The sequence below is a fragment of the Aquarana catesbeiana genome, linkage group LG10, assembly GCF_042186555.1.
Source record: "Aquarana catesbeiana isolate 2022-GZ linkage group LG10, ASM4218655v1, whole genome shotgun sequence".
In the NCBI taxonomy this organism is placed as follows: domain Eukaryota; kingdom Metazoa; phylum Chordata; class Amphibia; order Anura; family Ranidae; genus Aquarana; species Aquarana catesbeiana.
Window position 1 is genome coordinate 78166970 of NC_133333.1, and position 25811 is coordinate 78192780.

At 40.5% G+C, this 25811-nt stretch overlaps 1 protein-coding gene across 1 annotated transcript in view; it reads left to right on the forward strand.

The window, feature by feature from the left end:
* The window catches only part of CNOT3 (CCR4-NOT transcription complex subunit 3), a gene marked incomplete in the record, with an annotated part of 468179 nt that overhangs the window by 69997 nt on the left and 372371 nt on the right, over window positions 1–25811 (forward strand). The window contains 2 exon segments of the mRNA XM_073602305.1: window positions 16754–16828; window positions 22704–22793. Coding sequence (XP_073458406.1) covers window positions 16754–16828; window positions 22704–22793 — 165 coding nt within the window.

Sequence of the window (25811 nt, forward strand, 5' to 3'; positions counted from 1 at the left end):
AATCTGTCACAAAGACCCTAAGCGCAAAACTATATGTTTACCAAGAGCACGGGTTCGGCACATTGTGGATTGGGTGTACAGATTATTGGGTGGTGCTGGGGAGGACCCAGCTATCTTGATACACGGGGACCAATGACAAAGTTAGCGGAAGATGGAGAGTCCTAAAAAGCGACTTCAGGGACTTAGGATCTAAATTGGGGAGTACGACCTCCCAAGGTAGTATTCTCATAAATACTACTGCTGCCTCGAGCCGCGCTAGAGAGGCAGCAGGAGATTAGGGAAATTAACAAGTGGCTGAGGAACTGGTGTAGAAAGAGGTTCGGGTTCCTGGAGATCTGGGCTGACTTCTCAGTCGGTTACCGGCTCTTTAGCAGGGACGAACTGCACCTTAATGGGGAGGGTGCAGCTCTGCTGGGAGACAAGATGGCTGAAAAGTTAGAGGGGCTTTTAAACCAGGTGATTGGGAAGGGGGGGGTCCAGATGTAGAGCTATCTAGCGTAGAACAAGGCTCCGCGGGTTATATTGGGGCATTAACGGTAGAGTCACTAGAATACCAAAACCCAAGGTGAATAAATTGGCAAATCCCAATGGCAGCCTCATAACAACTAACAAGGAAATGTGTGACCAGACAAAATTACGAGGCTTGTATACCAATGCTAGAAGTCTGGCTAACAAGATGGGAGAACTGGAGCTGCTAATGTACGAGGAGAATTTCAGAAACTTGGTTTGACACCTCTCGTGATTGGCTGGCAACCATTCAAGGTTATTCCCTATATCACAGAGGTAGGGAGAGTAAAAAAGGGGGAGGGGTATGCCTGTATATCAAGAATGATGTACAAGTTAATGAGGGGTGATATCACTTGTGGAGCTAGGGAGGAGGTGGAATCCCTGTGGGTAGAGCTCCAAAGGGAGGGAAACTAAAGGGAAAGCAATGGGCGTATGCTATGGACCCCCTAACCAGAGGGAGGAGACAGCTCCGATCACAGCTTGGAATGGTGGAAAGGATGGGAAATGTCATAATGGCGCATTTTAATTATTCAAATATAGACTGGGCAGTGGGAACCGCACATTCATCTAAGGCTCACCATTTCCTAAATGTCTTGCAGGACAATTTCATGGTGCAGATGGTAAATTCACCAACAAAAAACAATGCGTTTCTAGACCTACTGATTACTAGCAATACAGACCTGATCATGGATGTAGAAATGCGGGGCAACTTGGCAAACAGCGATCACAGGTTTAATTAGTTTCAGTATAAATTGCAGAAATAAGAAAACACAAGGGAAATGCAAATGAATTTCAAATAGCAACTTCCCTAAAACTGTGCTCTTTGCTAGATATGAAATGTGATAGAAACAAAGAATACAGAGCATACTAAATAAAGAAATTGGCCAGTGCATTCCAGCGGGAAATTTTTTTTTTTTTTTAAATGGCTAAATTAAATCCTGGGTAGCTAAACTCCAAGGTAAAAATGCATAAAAAAGCAAAAGAAAAAGCCTTAAAAAAAAAAAAAAAAAAAGAAGGCTGGGGGGTCATTGTCAGCATTACAAAGAATGCAACAAGAAATGTAAATATGATATCAGGGCGGCTTAGAATACAAAAAGCACATAGCACAAGAGAGCAAAAATAACTCGTAAGAAATAGTAATAGTGAGGCCAGAACTTATTGGCCCCAAAAAGGATGATAAAGGGAATTTGGCTACAAAAGACAGAGCAAGCAAAGGTTTTGAATGTGTGTGTTCTCCTCACAAAAAAAGGGGGGATACAGTAACCAAGACTGTAATGTTAATAATAAGGCACAGAAAGCACCCTCATGACTAACAGATGACAGAATCAGAAATTGTTGAAAAACTTAAGTTGAAAAACTTAACAAATAAGTCACTGGGACCAGGATGGCTTTCACCTGAGGGTTCTTGAGGAAATCAGCCAGGTGATAACTAGACCATTGTTCCTAATTTTTATGAACAGTTTACTTACTGGAATGGTACCGGCTGATTGGAGAAAACCAACGCGGTCCCAATATTTAAAAAAGGGCCAAGATATATCCCTGGGAACTACATGCCAATTAGCCTAACATCTATAATCTGCAAGCTATTGGAGGGAATAAGGGACTATATACAAGATTTTATTAATGAAAACGGTATCATTAGTAGTAATCAGCATGGATTCATGAAGAATCGTTCTTGCCAGACCAATCTATTCACATTCTATGAAGAAGTGAGCTGCCATCTAGATAAAGGAAGGCCTGTAGATGTGGTGCATCTGTATTTTGCAAAGGCATTTGATACAGTTCCTCATAAATTTTTACTGTACAAACTAAGGCATATCAGCATGGTCCATAGGGTGAGTACCTGAATTGAAAACTGGCTACAGAGGCGAGCCCAAAAGGTGGTGATAAATGGCGAGCAGTCAGAATGGTCTGGTGTGGAAAGTGGGGTCCCCCAAGGATCTATCCTGGATCCAATCCTGTTTTTTTTTTTTTTTTTTTTATTCATAAACGATCTAGAGGCTTCCATCCAAACAGCTCAATGTCAGCGGGCTACTACATGGCAACTGAGGTTTAATGTTGAAAAATGTAAAGTCATGCAATTGGGTGGTAAAAATACGAAGGCAAGTTACTTGCTAGGGTGGAAAACCACTAGGGTAAAAAAGATCCGGGGTCCTAGTAGATGACAGGCTCAGCAACAGCTTGCAATGCAGAGCTGCTGCAAGCAAAGCCAGCAAAATATTCACATGCATCAAAAAGGAGATTTACTCCAGAGATAAAATGATAATTCTGTCACTCTACAAGACTCTGGTCTGGCCTCATCTTGAGTATACTGTCCAGTTCTGGGCACCAGTCATCAAGAAGGATGTGCTGGAACTGGACAGCGTGCAGAAAAGGTTAACAAAGCTAATAAAGGGACTGGAGGACCTAAGCTATGGGGAAAGACTACAAGCATTTAATTTATTCTCTCTGGAGAGGAGACGCTTGAGAGGGGATATGATATCATTGTACAAATACCGTGTTGGTGACCCTAGCATAAGAGAAACAACTTTTCAGTGAAAGGGGATCTAAAGACGCACTAAAATTAGAAGAGGAGCGATTTAAACTTAAACTGTGAAGATGGTTTCATTACCGTCAGAGCGGTAAGGATGTGGAATTTTCTCCCACAAGCAGTGGTTCCAGCAGGGAGCGTCTAATAGTTTTTTGAAACCATCGATGGGCACCTTAATGACCACAACATACAGGGGTATACAATGTGTTATTGACATAAACACACACACACACACACACACACACACACACACACACACACACCATAGGTTGAACTTGATGGACTGGTGTCTTCTTTTCAGCCTCACCAACTATGTAACCTGCTCTATGCGGTTGTTTTCCACAGAGCAGCCCTGATCCTGCCTTCTCTTTTCAGGTCCCTCGCAAGCACTCCCAGCCCCTCCTTCCTGCCGAGTGCCCCCACAGCAATTGACTTGCTACTGGGGCACCTGAGCTGAGCCACTGCGCTGTGTGTCCATTCAGACAGCAGTGGGCACCAATGTCAGTCGCTGCTGTGTCTCTGCCAAACAGGAGGGTAGAGTCCCAGACAGCCGGGGCTCTCATGCAACATCGCTGAATAGAGATGGGTCTCAGGTAAGTATTGGTGGGCTGCTGCACACAGATGGGTTTTTTAGCTTAAGGCATAGAATGCATTAGGTTGGCGCATGCGCGGATGCCTGAGAGAGCAGTCGCGCTTTCTTAGAGCTCCGCTCCTGGGATAGACACACCGGAGAATAATTAGTCAGCTGCTGCCGCTTACCTCCTGGAACCCTCCGGTACGAAATCATGGTCCTGAGAGGCCCTAAATTGAAATATAAAGCCGGTAATCCTAAAGAGACGCTGTCTAGGCCGGCATCTAAAATGGCGTCGCCAGGTACCTCACAGCCTCCCTCACAGCGCACCCCACAGGGCGCTTCTATTCCCCTGCCACACAGCCTGAATACACAGAACTCTGACAGTGAATTAGATTCTGAAGCTGCACATTCACTATCTATACCTCTATCTGGCATGTTTAAACAATTTGAAATAATGCTAAAGAAAGCATTGAAACAAACATCTGACCATATAACAGATAAGCTTACCAGAGAGATAAGGGAACTGGAACAGAGAACAGATGAACTAGAGGTGCGGGTTGATGAAATAGAAAATCACACACAGCAATACATTGATGAGATTGAATACCTCAAAAAGGAAAAGCTTATCTTGCAATCTTGTTTAGAAGATCAAGAAAATAGAGACCGTCGTGCGAACTTAAGAGGAATTCCTGAGAATATTCTTGATTTGTAGACCACAATGCTTGCACTCTTTCAGGAATTACAGCCTGACATCCCGGTCGAAAGCATAGAAATGGACAGAGTACATAGAACCTTGGCCCCACGCAAATCTAACGGTCCCCCTAGGGACATAATAGAATAGTTAGATTTCATTATTATAGAACAAAAGAGCAGCTACTCGCAACAGCCAGAGGGGAAAAAAAGCACTTGTCTTTCAAGGTAATGAATATCAGCTTTATACAGACCTCTCCCCACTTACAGTAGCCAAGCGACGTGCACTTAAGCCACTATTGCAAGTTCTTCAACAACACCAAATTGTATACCATTGGGGGTTCCCATTTTCACTCCGATTTACACATCTTACAACTAAATATGTCTGTCGCTGCTCAGAAGAATTACAATCGACTCTGATCGACATTGGACTTTTAGATACAGGTGTAACTAAAGATCTTTCTCGCAGACGCTCGACTTCTAGTTCTCCCCCACTCAAATACCTCAAGCTCCAGACCTTCAACTTCTACACCGCAAAATCATCATAAACGGGGACGTTTTGAAAATCTATCACCACCCAACGAAGACTCTATGGACTGAATCTAACCTTTCGATCGGTTTGTTTCATAATGATGTCACCTAGCAAATTATGATAGGTTAAGGGTTTTTTTTTTCTCTCTCTCCCTCTCTTTGAAGTCACTACATACTCTGCAATATATATTCATTATATATATTATTTTATTATTTGGAAGGGAAAGAAAAAAAAGGGAGAGAAAAAAAAAAAAAACAATTTTTTTATTTTTTTTTATTTTTATATATATTTTTTTTTCCCCTCTTTGAGACACACTCATTTTTCATTACTCCTTAGGAGTGTATATGTGTATGTGTGTGTGTGTATGTATATGTATATATATATATATATATATATATATATATATATATATATATATATATATATATATGTGTATATGTAAAATTTTTAAATTTATTATTATTACTCATTTATTTATTATTTTTTCTTTCCTAAATATCTTCTAGTACTCGTAGGTAGATTACCACACTACTTACAATAATAATATTTTATGGTTTATCCACCATTGGTTCCAGTTTAAATAGCCTTTGGTTTTTATTGTTTTACTACACCTAGGCTATATTGTTTTTTTGCTTTGTTTTTTGACTTTGTCATGTTCATCAGTTTTTTTTATTTATCATATATTTAACATAAACTCGGCCAGATGGTTTCCTATATGGAACGATTCTGAAGTAATTATTATACTATTACTACATTTATAGCTACTGTATCTAATGCTTGGTTACAATGTTTTTTTTGTATGTTCTCCGGTGACGTCTATCCCACAGGAACTTCTTGTTGCCCCCTTATCACCCTCGGACCCCTGTTACTGTTATGCAGGTTCCGGAGAGTGATTCTGGAACATCTAGGGGATTCTTTGATACCCCCTGAGACGTTCCTACACCCTATTTGTATAATGTCATATATGGATATTTTGTATATCTTATAGTGTTTTTCAATTCTTTTATACTCTATTTTTTCCTCTCTTTTTTTTTTTCCTCTTCCTTTTTCTCTCTCCTGGTGGTGGTTCCGACACTGGCCTTGGACTATGCTCCTTTTTACCATATTGTTTTCCCTGGATTTATTATGGCCCCCATAAACATTTTATCCTTGAATGTACAAGGCTTCAACATCCTGCAAAAGCGCACCAAAGCAATGTGTTCTTTTGCAACTAAAAAAGCACATATTTGTCTTCAGGAGACCCACTTCATTGATAAAGCTTGTCCTAAATTTCTTTCCGCCTCTTACCCTCAATTCTACACAGCTTCAGCCATAACTAAACAACGTGGGACCCTCATTGGTTTCCATCGCTCTACGCCATTTTCCATTACCTCACAAGTATGTGACCCTGAGGGTAGATATAGTCTACTCACAGGCCTTATTGCTGATACCGCAATTACATTGGTATCTTACTATGCTCCAAATAGGCAACCAGAAACCTTTCTATCACATCTTTTTCAGGTGGTGGAAGCCCATAAGATTGGCACTGTTGTGTTATGTGGAGATTCTAATACTACCGTTTTTCCTTTTTCTAGATAAATCCCCACCAACCCCTATTTCAAATATGCATAAACAAACTTTTCAACAGCTGCTTACTACACATGGTCTGGTAGATACATGGCGGGATAGACCACATACTTACTCCATCAAGCATGTTACCCGAGATTATTTCTTCTATTATTATTTCTCCTATTATTATTCCTTACACATGGACTGACCATTGTGCAGTTTTTACTACTCTGGCCTCCACGATTCCTAGGTCACACGATGCGACTTGGTGTATTAATGATACTACATTGACTCATCCCTCACATTGCCTAGAAATTGAAACAGCTCTTAAGGAATACCTCCCATTTAATGATACAGAATACATTTCTGCCCTTACATTATGGGAAGCCCATAAAGCTGTCATCCGAGGCAAGTTGATACAACAAGCGTCAACTCTTAAGAGAGAACGTAAACTCACGTTTGCAAAGTTGGAGGCTAACATTAATGCCATGAGACCTTTCAATCTGCCCCGAATGCCATCAACACTACTAAATTGGATAGGGCTCGTCTTGATCTTGACCTTTTCTTGACCGACTCCGCAGACAAACTTCTACGTAAACGACAACATATTCAATATCTTAAAGCCAACAAGCCAGACACACCTATGGCACGTAGCCTAAAGAGAATTCACCATCCACACACATCTGTTAGACTTAAAACATCACGAGATGCATACACTAGCAACCCTGTGAAAATATTAGAGATTTTTCGCTCAAATTTAGCTAAAATCTATTCCCCTGCTCAGAATTTTGATAAGAATAAAGCAGATACCTTGTTCGCTGATATTAAACTACCAACTCTAGAACATGAACAACTTCATTTTCTTGAGGATCCCATTACTCCATTAGAAGTCCAAATCGCTATTAAAGCACTAAAGCCTCATAAAAGACCAGGCCCTGATGGGTTTTCGGCATCATATTTTAAACAATTTACGTCTATTTTAACACCTATATTGACTAGAGCCTTTAATTCTATACTAGCTGGACACTCATTTAGTAATGAATCATTATTCTCCATTATCTCTATGCTTCCTAAACCTAAATCAGATACCACATCTTGGATTAACTATCGTCCTATATCTTTATTAAACCTGGACATTAAACTATTAGCCAAAATCCTAGCAAATAGACTAAATTCTGTCATTGGCAAACTTATACACCGCGACCAAACGGGCTTTATGCCCACACGTCAGGCAGGAGACAATATTAGAAGAGCGCTCTTCTTGACACATGCAGCTAAAACAAGACCTATTCCGACCTGCCTTCTCTCTCTGGACATTAGGAAGGCATTTGATTCGGTTACCTGGCCATATATATGCATTTTATTCTCCAAAAATGGGGCTTTGGAAACAATTTTTTGTCTTGGATCTCCTCTTTATCTCCTCTTTATATGGTAATCCTAGAGCATACATTAAGTATATGGGTTACAAATCTGCCACGATAGATATTAGAAGAGGTACAAGACAAGGTTGCCCTTTATCCCCTCTACTTTTTGCCCTACTTATACAACCCTTGGCTCATTTAATTAGGAATAACCCCAATATCAAAGGAGTGGAATTAGGTGGACATCAACATAAAATTTGTCTTTTCGCAGACGATATACTCATATTTTTAACCCATCCTCATATCTCCGCTCCCAACCTTCTTGACATTCTAGATAAATTCGCCCATGTTTCAGGACTTCATGTTAATCCTAATCTAATGCGCTCAATGTTTCCTTATCACAAGCTGCGCTGCAACAAGCCCAAAGATCATTACCATTTAATTGGGTAACACAATTTATCCCATACTTAGGAGTCCAACTCACAGCCTCATTATCAAATTTGTTTTACAACAAACTATCTACCACTATTGAAACAAGTCACTGGTTTAATGAAACAATGGTCCTCCCTCCCTTTATCTTGGCTTGGGAGGATTAATGCTATAAAAATGTCAGTATTACCAACATTTTTGTATTTATTTAGGGTACTTCCTATCCAAATACCATCTTATTTCTTAAGACTTTTGCAGCGCAGAGTCATGTCTTTTATATGGGGTACTATCAAACCACGTATCCCTAAATCAACACGCTTTCTCGACAAGCTTAGTGGTGGGTTAGGATTACCTAACTTTTCTTACTATTATGCAGCACAATTATCGCAACTGCCTAAATATCATGCGAACTTGGAATCTCCATTATGGGTTGCTATTGAAATTGACCCTATATCTGTAGCCAATATGTTATGGTTATCTCCCAAAGATAGAACTCATTTATCTAACCCCATAACTAAGCATTCCCTAAACATATGGGATAAATTCAGAAGCTCTCTTAAACTTCAATCCACACACAACCCCCTCCTTTCCTTCATTAGGAACCCTGCTTTTTATCCTGCATGGAAATTTCCAATGTCATTTATAGCCTGGTCTTCTAAAAATTTGTTTCGTTTTCATGATTTAGTCTCCACTAATTCTATTCATACTTTCCCCACTCTTTGTGATATTTATAAGCTCCCTAACACTGAGTTGTTCCGTTATTTACAAATCAAAAATGTTTATATACCCTATATCAAGACGGGATTAATACTTAATTGTCGCGATTCGAAAGAATCTGAAAAAGCGACCCTCATACCAGAGGACTGATTTCACTTTTATATAAACAACTTAACTCGTTATCTACTGACACGCTACCTTCTTACGCTACTAAATGGTCAATAGACATGAACAGAACATTTAGTACAGATGAATGGCGTAGTATCTGGTTAGCCACTAAAAACTCCTCTCCTAATTGTTTCGCACTGGAAACTAATTTTAAAGTTCTGGCACGTTGGTATTTGGTACCAGCTAGAGTAGCTAAATTTGTCCCCTCTTATCCAGAGTATTGTTTTCGAGGTTGCACATCACCTGGTACCCACTTTCACATTTGGTGGCAATGCCCGATTGTTCAAATCTTCTGGAAAAAAAATTTTGATATGGCCTCTAAAGCTTTGGAAACCTTTATCTCCTGACCCGGCCCTCGCACTACTTAATCTTAAACCTCCGGGTCTCACTTGGACTCAATTTCAATTACTAGTACATCTCACAACTGCTGCCAAACAAACTATAGCTAAAGCATGGGAACCTCCAACGCTAGTTGTGGCTGAAGCTAAACATCGAATGAATAAGGCTCTTATCTTTCACAAAATGTCATCTATTGAAGATAATAATATCAAAAAATATCACAAGATTTGGCAACCTTGGGTTAAACACCATCTATCTACAGACTTTGATCTAACACTGTTGATACCTTATGGATAATTATTGATGTTTCTTACGTCTTACTGTTAATATTTTTTATTATAGGTGCCCCCAGGGCTGGGGTCTGACCATCACCACGAGAACCTTTTCCTTTCTCTCTTTCTTCTTTTCTTTTTCATTTTCTTCTTCTCTTCCTTTTCTTCTTTCTATTTATTTTTCATATATGATATATGAACATGGGATTTTGATTTATTCCTTTTACTCATGTATACAACTTAGAGCCTCAGTTACAGCTACCCTACTGAATTCTCATTCATTATAGCTTTTCTATGATGTTTAAGTAGGGCAATTGAGTATCATAGGGTTTGCTTTAAGACCCTGGCATACCTTATAAAAAACTCACTTTTCTTTCTCTTTTTGATAAACTCCATTTATTAAAAAATGCCCCTACTCATCCACAGTTTGAACCCATTAGGGGTGGACGGGTGGTGAGGAGCTATACTTTATTTTTATTTATTTATTATCTTTGAAAGAATTAATATATAATTCAGGGATATTTTATTTTTTAATTTTTTTTTTTTCTCTCAAGTTAAACCAATATCTTTTTTTGTACAACAATTGCTGTATATCCTATTATTTTTATGCTCAAAAGTGATTACATCTATGAATATCTGATTTTATTATGAATCTCCCATGTTTGCAATTTTCTTTCTTTTTCTTGATATCATATGTCTTTTTTCTTATGTAAACTTCAATAAAAATATTGAACAAGAATGCATTAGGTTAAACATTTTGCCTTTTGAACCACTTTAATATTGGCATGCAACGCCAAGCTGCGGTTTCCAAAGCAAGCTAAATTTTTTTCTTGTATTAAGAGAGGTATGGAGGTATGAGGTAGAGATATAGTATATCATTTTACTCCTGTACAAATCATTAGTAAGACCTCCTCATCTGAAATATGCAGTTCATGTTTTGGGCATCAGTTCCCAAACATGATATCGGGGAACTGGAGAAAGAGCAGAGAAGAGCAACCAAACTGATAAGAGGCATGGAGGATCTCCGCTATGAGGAAAGATTAGAGGAACTGAATTTATTCCCTCTTGAGAAGAGGAGATTAAGGGTGGAGGTGATCAACCTGTACCGTATACAGTGGCAAAAATATTTGATCCCCTGCAGATTTTGTGAGTTGCCTACTTACAAAGAAATGAAAGGCCTATAATTGTTATAGGTGCATTTTTTCATATTTTTTTTTTTTTACTTTTTATTGACAAGGTATATAGAAACAATTTTTGGTATGACAACCATTGCACTTAAATACATAATTCAGTACACAAATATCAAGATGCGTCCACATTTACATATGTTTTTGTTACACAATTGTTTAAAGTGGAGTTCCACCCAAAAGTGGAACGTCCGCTTTAAGCACTCCTTGCCCCCTCACATACCACATTTGGCATGTCATTTTTTTTGGGGGGTGGGTACCTGGTTTTGATAGGTTCTTCCTTTTCCACTTCCTCCTTCCGTCGGTTGGCCCCCTAGGCGGCTCCTACTCACCCCCTAGGTGGCCCCTTCCTCTCTGAAATCTTCTGGGACATGTGCGCACCCAGCTGTGAAGCCGCAAGCTTGCCCACTGAAGTAATGACGGTGCCGTGGAGAGGAGGGGTAGAGGAATGAGCCTTCGGGCGGCCGCAACGCTGAATTGTGGGACAAGCGAATGTCTATTAAAAATCAGCAGCTACACTTTTTGTAGCTGCTGACTTTTTTAATAAACTTACAAAACAGTGGAACTCTGCTTTAAACTGAACAGTTTTGGTGAAAAACAATGACAGTACTTCCTGAGCAGTTGGATCCAGTCTAAAGAACTCAATAATTCCATATAATATACAAAAGTTCATATTTTCTGATATAGATATAAGAAACTTATGCAGTGCACAACTTATGAGTTCACAATGGTGAGAGTAGAGGAGCACCATATGTCCCACACCTTACTAAATTTATGTGGACAACCCCGATGCTCAAAAATTTAGTTTTTCATGAGGAAGTATCTAATTCACCATCCTTATTCATTGACGGACAGATGGCAAAGCAGACTGATTCCATTTAAGTGTGATAGCCTTACGGGCTAAAAACCGTGTTTCCCATAGTGAAATTCTGGTGTACTTGGCCATTGGGTGGCATGGCACAGGGACAGAGAGGATGTTAGTGTTGCTATCACCTGCTGCAAGTATCTCTCTATTACAGTACATGAGCACATTACGTGAGTAAAGTCTGCCCATTGGTGGGTACATCTAGTGCATGCAGAAGTTGGTATATGATGCATGGCATGTAATCATACAGGAGCTAATTAAGACTGATTGTAACCTATAGAGATTAATGAGTTTGTTAATGGTCGGTGAGACATTTAAGTGAGAAGAACCTGCTTCTTCCCAGTCTTCATCCAACAGATCTGGTATAAGAACCTGCCACTTATCCTGGACCTCCAAAGGCTTTTTATTTTTTGAGGTATGTAATAGATGAGAATATACAGTAGAGATCAGTCACTCAATGAATAATGCCAGAAACAAGGTGTAGGTGTTTATAAAAGGCGTTACGCGGAGGAGCACATTTTGTTTTGCAGTTAAGCAAATGAGGCCAAATCATTACTAGAATATATGGTTTCCAAAGTAACAATATTCCTATGCTCCCAAAAAGCATAATCTACAAATTTTTGTAGGTGAGGAAACATTCGATTATGCCACAAGGGAAAAGCCAGATTAGTGTCCCTAAATTCGTCCAGCTGCTTAGCTTCCCTCCCAACCATACAAGCTAGGGTCAAGATGGGCACACGTCTCTTTTCCAGGAGATTCAAGGGGGCCTCTGACGCTATAAGCAGGTGATTTAATTTTAACACATGAGCTAAATGAGATTCCACTACATTTGGGGTGACAGGTTCCAACCTATCAAACAAGTAGCATAGCTGTCCAGTCAAATAGTAGTAGTACATGTTGGATAGTGCCATACCTGCTTTCACGTTGGGCCTTTGCAAGACCGAAAGTTTCAATTTCCGCCTATTTGCCAATATAAATGTGATAAACCGTGTATCTAGGGTTATAAAAAATGACTTTGGCATAACAGTCGGTATATGAGAGGTTACATATAAACACTTAGGCAAGAGAATCATCTTGAGATTGATTCTGCCTGCTACAGACAATGGTGGTTTGGCGCAAAAGTTTATTCTTGATCACTAAAAACAAAGGTTTCAGGTTAGAGTTTAAAGCTGCTATAGTTGATAATGTAATATTTTTCCCCAGATATTTAAAGGAGGACACAGTTTTAAGAGGAATCACTATTTCTCTAGGAGAAAATACTTGGGGATGCAAGAAGAACAAAGCTGGTTTCTGTCAATTGATTTTGAGGCCAGAGTATTCGCCATATGATCTGCATAGCAGCCTCTAGTGATGTTGATGCATCTTGTAGGTCATCTATACATAATCCTATTGTGTCCGACCTATCACCCAGGGAGATACCTTTTAATGAGGGCAGACTGTCGATCTCAGTGCCAGCGTTTTAATAGCCACTGCAAAAAATAAAGGGGACAGAGGACACCCCTGAATGGTGCCTCTGTGCAATGAAATAGGGGTGGATAGCAGACCATTTACCAATAATTGAAGCACAGGATTTGCATAAAGAATGGAGACCCAATGTTGGAATTTCTCCCCAAATCCAAATGACCTCAGCACTGCCTGCAAAAGGGGCCATTCTATGGAAACAAATGCTTTGGCCACTTCTAAGGTTGCCAGCACACTAGACCTGGGTAAGTATTCTCTTGTACAATGAGCTGCGTCCATCACATATTAATAGACGTGGACTTTCCAGGCATAAAGCTGGTTTAATCTGGGTGAATAATACGAACTATCACACAATTAAATGGTTTAGCCGATATTTTAGTAAGAATTTTATAGTCTATATTGAGCAAAGAAACGAGGCGATAAGAGGCACAATCATTGGGATCTCTATCAGGTTTAGGTATTCAGCCACAGTACTACTGTGGCTGAATACATAGATGGTGACAGTCTACCCTTCTGAAATGCCTTTTGTCACAATAGGTGCTATAATATATAATTGTTACATAGTTGCATAGTAGGTGAGGTTGAAAAGACACAAGTCCATCAAGTCCAACCTATGTGTGATTATATGTCAGTATTACGTTGTATATCCCTGTATGTTGTGGTCGTTTAGGTGCTTCTCTAATAGTTATTTGAAACTATCAATGCCCCCCGCTGAAACCACCGCCTGTGGAAGGGAATTCCACATCCTTGCCACTCTTACAGTAAAGAACCCTCTACGCAGTTTCAGGTTAAACCTCTTTTCTTCAAATTTAATGAGTGGCCACGTGTCTTATTAAACTCCCTTCCGCAAAAGTTTTTTATCCCTATTGTGGGGTCACCAGTATGGTATTTGTAAATTGAAATCAGATCCCCTCTTAAGCATCTCTTCTCCAGGGAATAAGTTCAGTGCTGGCAACCTTTCTTCATAACTAATATCCTCCAGACCTTTTATTAGCTTTGTTGCCCTTCTTTGTACTCACTCCATTTCCAGTACATCCTTCCTGAGGTCTGGTGCCGAGAACTGAACGGCCTACTCCAGGTGAGGCTGGACCAAAGTCTTGTAGAGTGGCAGAATTCTTGCTTTATCCCTGGATTTAATCCCATTTTTACTGCATGCCAATATTCTGTTTGCTTTGTTATCAGCAGCTTGGCATTGCATGCCATTGCTGAGCCTATCATCTACTAGGACCCCCAGGTCCTTTTCCATGCTAGATTCCCGCAGAGGTTCACCCCCTAGTGAGTGGATTGCATTCATATTTTTGCCACCCAAATGCATTATTTTACATTTTTCTACATTAAACCTAATTTGCTGTGTAGTTACCTACCCCATAAATTATTTTATTTATTGACCTGCTTGGCTTATTTTTGGGCCAGACCCTCAGCCGCACCAGTGCAGCCCTCTATCCCTGCCAGATAGTGAGCCCTTCTATGTTTTCTTGGGGAGAGCCATGGATGCCAAACACAGCCTCCACCAATACTAACCTTTTGCAGGCCTCCATCATGGTCCAGTGACTTTGCATGGCAACACCCTGATCTTGTGGTCAGGGTGACAGCTCCTCCACCGACACTGACAGGAACAGCGTCCACACCAATCCTAGCCCTCGGCCAGACCAGTGCAGCACCCATCCCTACCAGGAGTACCCTTCTGGCCCGCTCAGGTTTGACCGAGTACTAGCCTCCATAAATTCCTAGGAGCGCCAGGTTCGGCCCCTGCTGAAACAGACCATCCAGATGCCATCACGCCAAAGGATTTTGCATAGCCCTTCCTGTTGAGAGCAGCACAGCGCCTCCTCTGGCAACTGATAAGAACAGATACTACACTTTATCTTAGCCAAAAGATCGAGAAACGGTTACCTGATGAGTTATTCACTTTAAGGTCATTACAGAGGACAAGGGGGGCACTCTTTACGTCTAAAGGAAAAGAGATTTAATCTCCAGATGCGAAAAGGTTTCTTCATAGTCAGAGTTGTGAAAATGTGGAATAGACTCCCTCAAGAGCTGGTTCTGACGAGCAGAGTAGATTGCTTTAAAAAAGGCCTGGATTATTTTCTAAATGTACATATAAAGGAGACGATGTGCGGATTGGAAATGTATAGGGTACTGCCAACATGCTTAAATGGAATAGGAGGAGGTATGCAACCAGTGCATAAAGGGTCGCTCCTTTTAGGCAGAAAAGTATGGAGAGTAGAGCAGCACGATTCTGGCTAAAATGAGAATCACAATTTTTTTGCTTAGAAGATAGATCACGATTCTCGCAGCGTGACATCATCTTTTACATTAAAACAAAAAAAAAATTGTGCTAACTTTACTGTTTTTTTTTTTTTTTTATAAATTCATTGAAGTGTATCTTTTCCCCAAAAAATTGCATTTGAAAGACTGCTGGGCAAATACAGTATGACATAAAATATTGCAGCAATTGCCATTTTATTCCCTAGGGTCTCTGCTAAAATATATATAATGTTTGGGGGTTCCAAGTAATTTTCTAGCAAAAAATATTGATTTTAACTTAAGAGGAGGTGTCAGAAAAAGATTTAGACTTTTAAGTGGTCAAACTTCCTGCATTTACATGTTGAAAACTTGGCAGACTGCCTGGATTATTTATTTACACAGAAGTTCTATCCCTTTGATCTAAGAGGGAAGCTTAGTTACAATGTTTCAAGTTATAAACTTGGCAGACTGTCCGGATGGTGCAAATCCACTGACGGTGACTCCAATAAGTAAGAAAGTGATAAAGGTGGACTCTTACCCTCCGTGTTGGACCCCCTCCTTGGCAGGGTCTATCAGGCATGCAGATTTTTGCCCTCTGCAGGGACCATGTAATGAGAAGATCTCCCCAGCAGCTGTTAGGAATGTTGTCTCCGATCCGGGCTGGTCCAAGTGAAACGCCTGGAGAGGGGGGAAGGAAAGCTCTCTTGCTCCCAGTGTGGCAAAGGAAAAAACAAAAGAGCAGAGCTCCAATAGTGTAGACTGTCCGGATGCTTTCTTTTGACAGCTGAGTGAGTAGATAATCTCTGCACTTGTTTATATGAAAGAATTGGCAAACTCAGCAGGAGAGATCGTCGGAGGGGGTGAATCGAGATCACGATTTTTTAATGATTAATTGTGCCGCTCTAATGGAGAATAACAATATGTAAAAAATGCACATAAGTGCCGACTTTATTAATTATAGTCCTAAGGGTGGACCCTTTATGCACTGGTTGCATACCTCCTTCTAAGTGTACATAATATAACTGGATACTAACCTTTTTATAGGTAAAATTGATCCAGGTAATAGCCAATTGCCGATTGGGGGATCAGGAAGGATTTTCTTCCCCTGCAGTAGCAAATTGGATCATGCTTTGCTGGGGTTTTTTGCCTTTCTCTGGATCAACTGCTGGGTATAGTATTGTATATAATTTTCCCTTTTTATTGGTTAAACAAGATGGACTTTTTTTTCAACCAGACTAACTATGTGATGTGCAATGGTCTTAAGACTCAGTATCTACTTTTTTTAGTGCATAATAAGAGTACTTCATCATTCGTTTTCTCCTATAGCTACACAACGCAGCAAATGCAAACCAGAAAGAAAAGTATGAAGCGGATTTGAAGAAGGAGATCAAGAAACTACAGGTTTGTGTTATCCTCTGTTAATACATCTCACACAGATTTGGCAAATGTTAAGCAAGATTAGTGTTCAGACTGAACCCATCAGCTTTAACTATTTTCATTCCTTATACTCCTAGTGTTAGTAAATAGAATGCTATATTATATTTGCTTGTTTTATTTTATTTTTACGCTTCTTCAGTTGCTTCCTGGTTTTTGGTCTAGGCTAAAATGTCATACATCCAAATGAGTCTTCGGGCATTTTTTTTTTCTGTCAAAAGGAAAACAAAAGGGAGAGGGAAGCGCCAAGCCAATCCTTTAAACAGCTTAGGAATGTACTCAGTATATAGGTATAAAACACTAAAGGATGAAGAAGGCGAAGCTGTGCCTTCGAAACGCGTTCTGATTGGCCACACAGCGTGTGGGCGACTCCCCAGTTTGACAGCGCTGGACCACTCCCACTCAGACACACAGCCGATGTCTCCACGAGGCTTACCGAGCCTTCAGCTGCGGCTAACACATGGCGCTCATGGATCCCTCAATATAGACGTTCCGGCGGTCCTCCTGTGACACTGCACGTGGAAGCTCCCACCCGCTCTAGCACTCTGCAAGTGCTCCAACATTTTTCACGCAGTTTTTAGTGTTTTCTACCTATATACTGAATAAATTCCTAAGCTGTTTAAAGGATTGACTTGGCGCTTCTCTATCCTCCCTTTTGCTTTCCTTTTCACAACGATCGGGTTCCCCAGACCGCACTTGAATCAGCCTCGCTCCCTTTACAGCCTCCATTTAGAGACTTTTTTTTTTTTTTAGAGACTGTAATTTTTAGGGGTTCATCCCTCAGAACTTTCAATCCACTCACCATTCACATGGTTGCACCTTCATGTATCAGCATGCAGATGCATACCTTTTCATTAAAATTTTAAACTTTAATCTTGGTTTAGCGCTGAACATTATACCAATATTTTTTTTTTTCTGTCATCTGGACAGGAGATTGGGGCACACCCTCCTGCCTGCATGCCAGAGCAATGGCCAAATGGATTCTAGGAAGTAGATGGTACATGAATCACGTACCCTTACTGAAGGTGGCCACAATTTGAAAAGTTAATGATGATGGGGGGGGGGGGGGTTCAAAATAATTTTAGCCGAATTAGGAATGGAGGCAAGGATGGGCGAGTTTGAATATTAAAATATAACTAAAGCCAAAACTTTTTTGATTTTGGATAGAAAGGAGATTAGAACACCTGTGTTTGTTGTTGTTTTTTGTTTTTGTTTTTTTGTTTTTTTGCTGTCTGCCCTTGTTGGGGAAATTCACTCTTTATTTGTCCTGCTTACCAGAACAAGAATAAGGGGGAAATCTTCCAATGAGGACACTAGTTCTGGTGACAAGAAAAAGGAAAAGGGAAAAAAAGATTTCCCCAAAAGAATTCTTCAAAAAGGATTAGTATTCACAAAAATAGGTTTACTTTATTGAAAAATTTCCAAATGGTGACATTATAAATAACCAACCTCCACCACATACATATAATATAAAATTAGACTATTGTCTAAAAATACAGGTGGCCACCACACACAGACATACAGACCCCTCTAGTATCATACACAGCTGTTTCTCTTTGTTATGTCCTATTTCAAGCACAAAGTGAAAAAGAGATTAATGGGCAGCAGGACAATCCATTTAGTGGTTCTAGCAGATTGCTAATGTAGGATGAGACATTCAGGACTTTGGTCTGGTAGCTAGATGCTTAATAAAGTCCGCTTGAGATATCGTTAATACCCCCAATAACATAGTTCACTTAGGTTTAGACAATGGGTTAACACAGATACCTCCACCTGCAATGACAGACCTGAGTTGCCCAGTTAGCACTAGCAGCTATGGACTGGCTAATGGATCCTATAGGACAGGTGTGAGAGTAATAGCCAATTTGGATAACTCTAAGTGGATATTGAAAAGGTCTCACCACTTGTCCATCTATCCAGCATCAGTCTCGTCCAAATCCCTAGGTACAGCTGTTTTTGGCTGGGCTTAGGTCTCAAACGGTGGGAGGGTATGTTCATACGGGTCCACGTGTCGTGTCTCCTGTGCATGCTGAACAGTGAGTAAACACAGTCAGGCAGCTATAGAGTGAGCGGAGATCTCACAGGTCCTTGCGAGGGCTCACAGAGACGTACAACGGCACAGAGGGGGTGGTCTGAGTAGTGGCTCCTCCGTATCTTCACAGTCCGCGTGCTGACATGTGTCACTTGAGGAGAATTAAATTTTTATTTTCAATCCTTCGTTCTTCGTTAACATAAAAAACAGCTGTACCTAGGGATTTGGACGAGACTGATGCTGGATAGATGGACAAGTGGTGAGACCTTTTTTTTCTTTTTTTTTTTTTTTTTTTTAATGCCCTGTGTTAATTAACCACTTCCCGGCCAAGGTACGTCATTTGACGTCCTTGACTTTGAGCAGGTATATCTGATTGATGCCTGCAGCTACAGGCATCATTCAGTTATCTTTTAGTGCCGGCGATTCCCTGCACCATAAGAATGATCATAGCGGCTATTGCGCCGCTTGATCGTTCTTACGGGGATGCGCCCCCCCCCCACTGCCTTCCGGCGCTTCTACCGACTCACCGATGGAAGCGGTGAGTCGGAGACAGAATCCACCGGCCCTGGAAGGTGACCATAGAGATTTCCAGCGGACCAGATGGTCGCCGGAGTCTCTATGATCGTTCGGAGGCCGGGCGCGATGTTATGGCGTCACGCCCGCCCTCCGCATTCAAACGAATGGCGCTGCCTCGGCTGGGAAGCCGTAATTGTTTTATTGAGACCCCCGTATGTCACTGTAAAGAGGACCGATCCTGCCAAAAAAAATTTAAAGTGCCCCTGTCCCCGTGTGCTTGCACGCGGAAGCGAACGCATACGTAAGTCCCGCCCCCATATATGAAAATGGTGTTCAAACCACATGTGAGGTATCGCCGCGAACGTTAGAGCGAGAGCAATAATTCTAGACCTCCTCTGTAACTCAAAACATGTAACCAGTAAAAAAAAATTAAAGCGTCGCCTATGGGGATTTTTAAGTACCGAAGTTTGGTGCCATTCCACGAGCGTGTGCAATTTTGAAGCATGATATGTTGGGTATCTATTTACTCGGTGTAACTTCATCTTTCACATTATGCAAAAAAATTGGGCTAACTTTTTAATTATTTGTTTTTTTTATGCACGAAACAATTTTTTTCCAAAAAAAAAGTCTTCGAAAAATTGCTGGGCAAATACCGTGCGAGATAAAAAGTTGCAACAACTGCCATTGTATTCTCTAGGGTCTTTGCTAAAAAAAATATAGAATGTTTGGGGGGTTCTATGTAATTTTCTAGCAAAAAATGAATTTTACATGTAGGAGAGAAATGTTAGAATTGGCCTGGATGGGAAGTGGTTAATTGAAGGCTTCTTTTCTTTTTACCTTCCTTCCTTTTTTTTTTTTTTTTCCTTTTTTATTATTTTTCATCGTTTTTATTTTTCACTTTAAAATTTGTTTTATTTGATGCTTTTTTTTTCAATTGTGTTAATCACCTTAAGGAGACTGTTAGTGGTTTGCTCGCACCCCTGGGCTGCCCCCTCTGTGTATTTTTGTCCGGGTTTGAATGGCTGGTCAATGGAAAGGGGGTGTTAGTGGAAACAGCTGGTGACTCTTTGTAATCATGCCGCTGGTACTTATGGATCCACGTTCTACGCCCGTGCATGTTCTGAAGAAACTTGAATTGCAAGTGAAACATGTCAGCACGCTGACTGTGAAGATACGGAGAAGCCACTACTCGGACCACCCCCTCTGTGCCGGTGTACATCTCTGTGAGCTCTCGGAAGGACCCGCGAGATCTCCGTTCACTCTATAGCTGCCTGACTGTGTTTACATGCTATTCAGCGTGCACAGGAGACACGCGAACCCGGATGAACATACCCTCCCACCGTTTGAGACCTAAGCCCAGTCGAAAACAGCTGTACCTAGCAACTTGGATGAGACTGATCCTGGATAGATGGACAAGTGGTGAGACCTTTCCAATATCTACTTGGAGTTATCCAAATTACCTATTACTCTCACACCTGTCCTATAGGATCCATTAGCCAGTCCATAGCTGCTAGTGCTAACTGGGCAACTCAGGTCTGTCATTGCAGGTGGAGGTATCTGTGTTAACCCATTGTTAACCTAAGTGAACTATGTTACTGGGGGTATTATCTGATATCTCAAGCGGACTTTATTAACCATCTAGCTACCGGACGAAAGTCCTGAATGTCTCATCCTACATTTATTAGCAATCTGCTAGAACCACTAAATGGATTGTCCTGCTTCCCATTAATTCCTTTTTTTCACTTTGTGCTTGAAATAGGAAATAACACAGAGAAACAGCTGTGTATGATACTAGAAGGGGTCTGTATGTGGTGGCCACCTGTATTTTTAGACAATAGTCTCATTTTAAATGTATGTGGTGGAGGTTGGTTATTTCTAATGTCACCATATGGAAATTTTTCAATAAAGTAAACCTATTTTGTGAATACTGATAGTTTCTTTTTGAAGAATTCTTTTAGGGAAATCCTTTTTTTTTTTTTTTTTTTTTTTTTCCCTTTCCTTTTTTCTTGTATGCTTAATTCAATTCAGAGGAACACATCTAGCTGGTTGATTATATTTAATCCCCTAGGTGACGGTAAGTTAGAACTATTATTCGGAACTGCTTTATTGGTTTAAAGTTCCCACTATAGTCTTCTTAAGGGGATGTAGCCGGCGCTGTCTTTTTGTTTCTTTGTTTTACTAGTTCTGGTGACAACTTTGGAGGGATTTTCCTCTCGCTTTCTGCTTTGGCTATGTGCCAGGAAATGATTAGAAATCTACCCAGTGGGGACACCGATTACAAAATAAGACCGGTTTAACTCTCCTGTACTCTATCCAAATTGAAAAACAAAATGTTTTGCCTTTAGTTCCACTTTAAAGATTAATTAGGGTTTTTAGTTTGTAGTGCTTATTCTTACTCAAGATGAGGACAGCCTCTGCAGAATGTGAATTTAGTTGGAGACCTGAATATTAGTACTTTCCCTACAAATTCTCTTAATGTTAAAGTAGATGTAAACCCGAATATTTTTTTTTTTTTTATCATAATGTAGAGTATAAGATTTCCTATCATTTGAGCCCAGTCTTGCCACACACAGTTAATCCATCTCTGAGCAATCCTCTTTTATTGTTCAGTGAGAAAAATCTTGACAAACTGACAAAAACTTTGTCAAATCCTCCCCCTTGCTGTGAGTGACAGGTGATTTACATATCTCATGCACTAGACTAAGACACAGGCATTATTTTTTTTAATTCCCTCCCCCACTCCTTTCTTCAGCAGCTCTGCAAGGATTGGCTGTTCCACACCTCAGCATGATTTGGCATGCTAAAGTCATGTGGTTTCCTGTCTTTTCCCTGGATGTTAGAGATCATAGCAGAAGTTCAGTTAGAAATACACAGGAGAAAATGCATATTGACAAGGGGAGTGTAGAGGTGGGCGGGGAGTCTACTGACATCACGACTCCACCCACCGAGCTCCAGACAACAGACCCACCCACAGAATATGCAGTTTTTCAGCTCTCATAACAGAGGGGAGACATTTGACAGGTAAAGATACATGCAGGAGGCATGTATATCCTTTAGATAACCCCTATGGCAGTAGTTTAGAAAGGATGACATTGGGTTTACATCCACTTTAATCCAATAGGTCTTCAATGTTTGCAGTAGATGGAATGTTCAAGATGGAAACTGTGAATTAGATCGAACATGTATGAGTGTCTTTGTGCTTAATGTTTTATATGCAGTGTGCATGATTTTCATTTTCGAAAGTTTTTGATGGATATATTCGCTTACTGAATGTATTTATATACTTATTGACAGCGATTGCGGGACCAAATAAAGACATGGGTAGCATCCAATGAGATCAAAGACAAGAGACAACTCATTGAAAACCGGAAACTAATAGAAACGGTAATTTAAACACAAAATGCAATACTAGAGTGGCAAGTATGGTAAAAGTGTGTCTGAGAACTCCAAGCAAAGCACAAAAAAAAAATGCTGTGCAAATTTAAGAAACCAAGGTAACAAAGCCTGCCTGTGCTGGGTTTTTTTTTTTTTTTCCCCCCGTGTGTGTATGTATATGTGTGTGTATATATATCTATCTAGCCTTATGCCGCGTACACACGACCGGACTTCTCGGCATCAAAGGTCTGACGGAACGCATCCGTCGGACAATTCAATCGTGTGTGGGCTTCATCGGACCTCTGTCGAAAAATCTGACGGACCTTAGAAATAGAACAAGTTTCAAGTCTTTCAGACTGACTCAATTACTATGGAACAAACCATTTGTCTGTATGCTAGTCCGACGGACCAAAAACAACGCAAGGGCAGCTATTGGCTACTGGCTATTGAACTTCCTTTTTTAGTCCGGTCGTACGCCATCACATTCGAAACAATCAGACTTTGGTGTGATCGTGTGCAGGCAAGTCCGTTTCGTTGGAACTCCGTCGGAACTCCGTCAAAGTCCTTCGGAGTTCAGTCCGACAAGAAGTCCGCTTGTGTGTACGCGGCATTACAGTGTGTATTTCTTTTAATTCCAGCTTCCAAAACATTTTTGTTTGTTTTCAGTACAACAAAAAAAAACTTGTAACTTGATTTTACACGTGTTGCTGTACTGGCAATTTTCATCTAGCTAACTTTATTTTAGAGAGGGCATTTTAACCTAGATTTTCCTAATGTATGTGTAGAAAATATACTTGGTGGTCATATTGGAGATAGACTTTGGACAATTGGTACCTTTTGCTAACCCCTATGATTTAAAGTATGTGGTTATAGTGTACTCATTTATAGTAAAATGCACTTTCATGTGTGAATTTAGGCCCTTATGTACACATGCTTATGAAAATAAGCAGCATGTTTTTCTGACAGAATTTGTGGGGGGGGAAAAAACAGCCCTCAATGTTACAATATGTACGTACATTTATGCTTGTATGTTTGAGCGTGAATGTATTCTAGCCAGGACATTCACTCTGGCCATTGCAATATGTTTACGCACATATACGCACATTTAAATTCCTACGCACAGTTTTTCTGCCCAAAAGCTCCTCTCAGAATGCATCTTTTTAGACCCTTTTTGTGTTTTCCCCCCATTTTTACCTGTAATTACTCCTCTTCAAAATACACTTGTAAGCACCTATGTGTACATGGCCACATAGGGCCATACATAGAGGTGCTTTTACAGGCAAATACAAAAAAGAAAAACGCTGAACACCTGTATAAGCGATGTTTTTTTTTTTGTTTTGTTTTTTTTTTGTTTTTTTTCTTTTAAGCTGTTTGCATGAGGCCTAATGTAATAACATAATAAGTTTCACTTTGTGTCACTTGGGTATTCTGCCTCCAGTCTTATTTTAGCTGAACAGAATATGCTGTAGCAGCAGTAGCATTCCACCACTAGTGCACAGATTGGTCTTGCCTCAGTATATTTTATCTGCAATACACAATCATTGGTCTATCGCAGTGTTTCTCAACGCCAGTCCTCAAGGTGCCCCAACAGGTCATGTTTTCAGGATTTCCCTCAGATGAAACGGCTATGGTAATTACTAAGACAGTGAAACTGATCAAATCACCTGTGAAAAATAATGGGGAGGCTGAAAACATGACCTGGTGGGGCGCCTTGAGGACTGGAGTTGAAAAAAACTGGTCTATCATTGTACAATTCAGGACAAGTATTCATAAACCCATGGTTTATAGGCTCGTACCTTCAAGTGATTGAATACTGGCAAAGCTTTCAAGGGCATGCCTCCTGAGTGCCTCCCCTTGAACCCTACCTCGCCCTGTTTTTTTTTTTTTTTTTTTTGCTGCTGTCCTAAGGTGATGGACCTCCCTTCTCCCTTGCACTCGCCACTTACCTAGTTTGTTTTATCTTCGGCTTCTTCAACTCTTCATTCATTTTTAAATATAGCAGTGTGCATCCAGATCGCCACAACCTCTGTGAAACCTTGGCAGCTGTACCCAGACCCCATGCTGTGGGGGCGGCCTATAATGTTGCTTCGAGCACTGGATCCTGCATGGACACTCATCTTGGCATTTAATGCTACATATTCTATACAGATCCAGGGCCGTGATCCATCGCTATGGAAACCAGACCCTGAAGACCCCTTTGGGGGTATGCACATTATAAAGGACGAAGCATTGACTTTATATCCAGCGTCATGGACAGATAAGACCTGGTCAACCTATATCTGGCTATTGCTGTACAAAATGGGGATATGAATGTATTCTTGTACTGTATCCACTTTACAGTCTGAACTTTTCAACTTGATGCTAAAAATTCCTGCTCAGCCAGGTTGCTGACTCGATGTTGCATCACACCACTGGTCGCATGCTGTACTTACACTTCTGTTGTAAACAAACCAATATCACGCTGGCATATCAAAAGGACATAGCTGGCAAAAACCATTAGACTAATTGTATACAGATAGATAAAACTATATTGCCATGCTAATAGTGACTAGTGAAAATCAAAACAAGTATATCTTGATAAGGAGTAAAAATGAAAGAAAAAAAAATCATCCCAAATAGTCCAAATATGTTAGAAAACGTAAAGGGATCTTTCTATTCCAAAGTTCTCAACACCCAAGTGTGCCACCACCTTGAATAAAGAGGACTCTTACTAGAACATATGGACCCCTGATGGAAAAAGTAATGAAAGCTTAGAATTAAAATGCCACCTGTAGGTGAACTTGTATCGTCACCAAATCTCCACCTGTAGTCACCAGGATGTCCCATCCAGTAACATAAGATATTCCACCAGCATATAAAGAAGAATCGGGAAGGCCCACATAACTGTATATGCAATTAAGAGAAGTGTTTTTTTTTTTTTTCCAGAATCATACTTGCCTAAGTGGATGTAGCATCAGTCCCCCGTCGCCTCTGTACTGAGAACCGAGCGATCAAACGCCTCCAATGGCTCGGTTCTCTCAGCTCCTC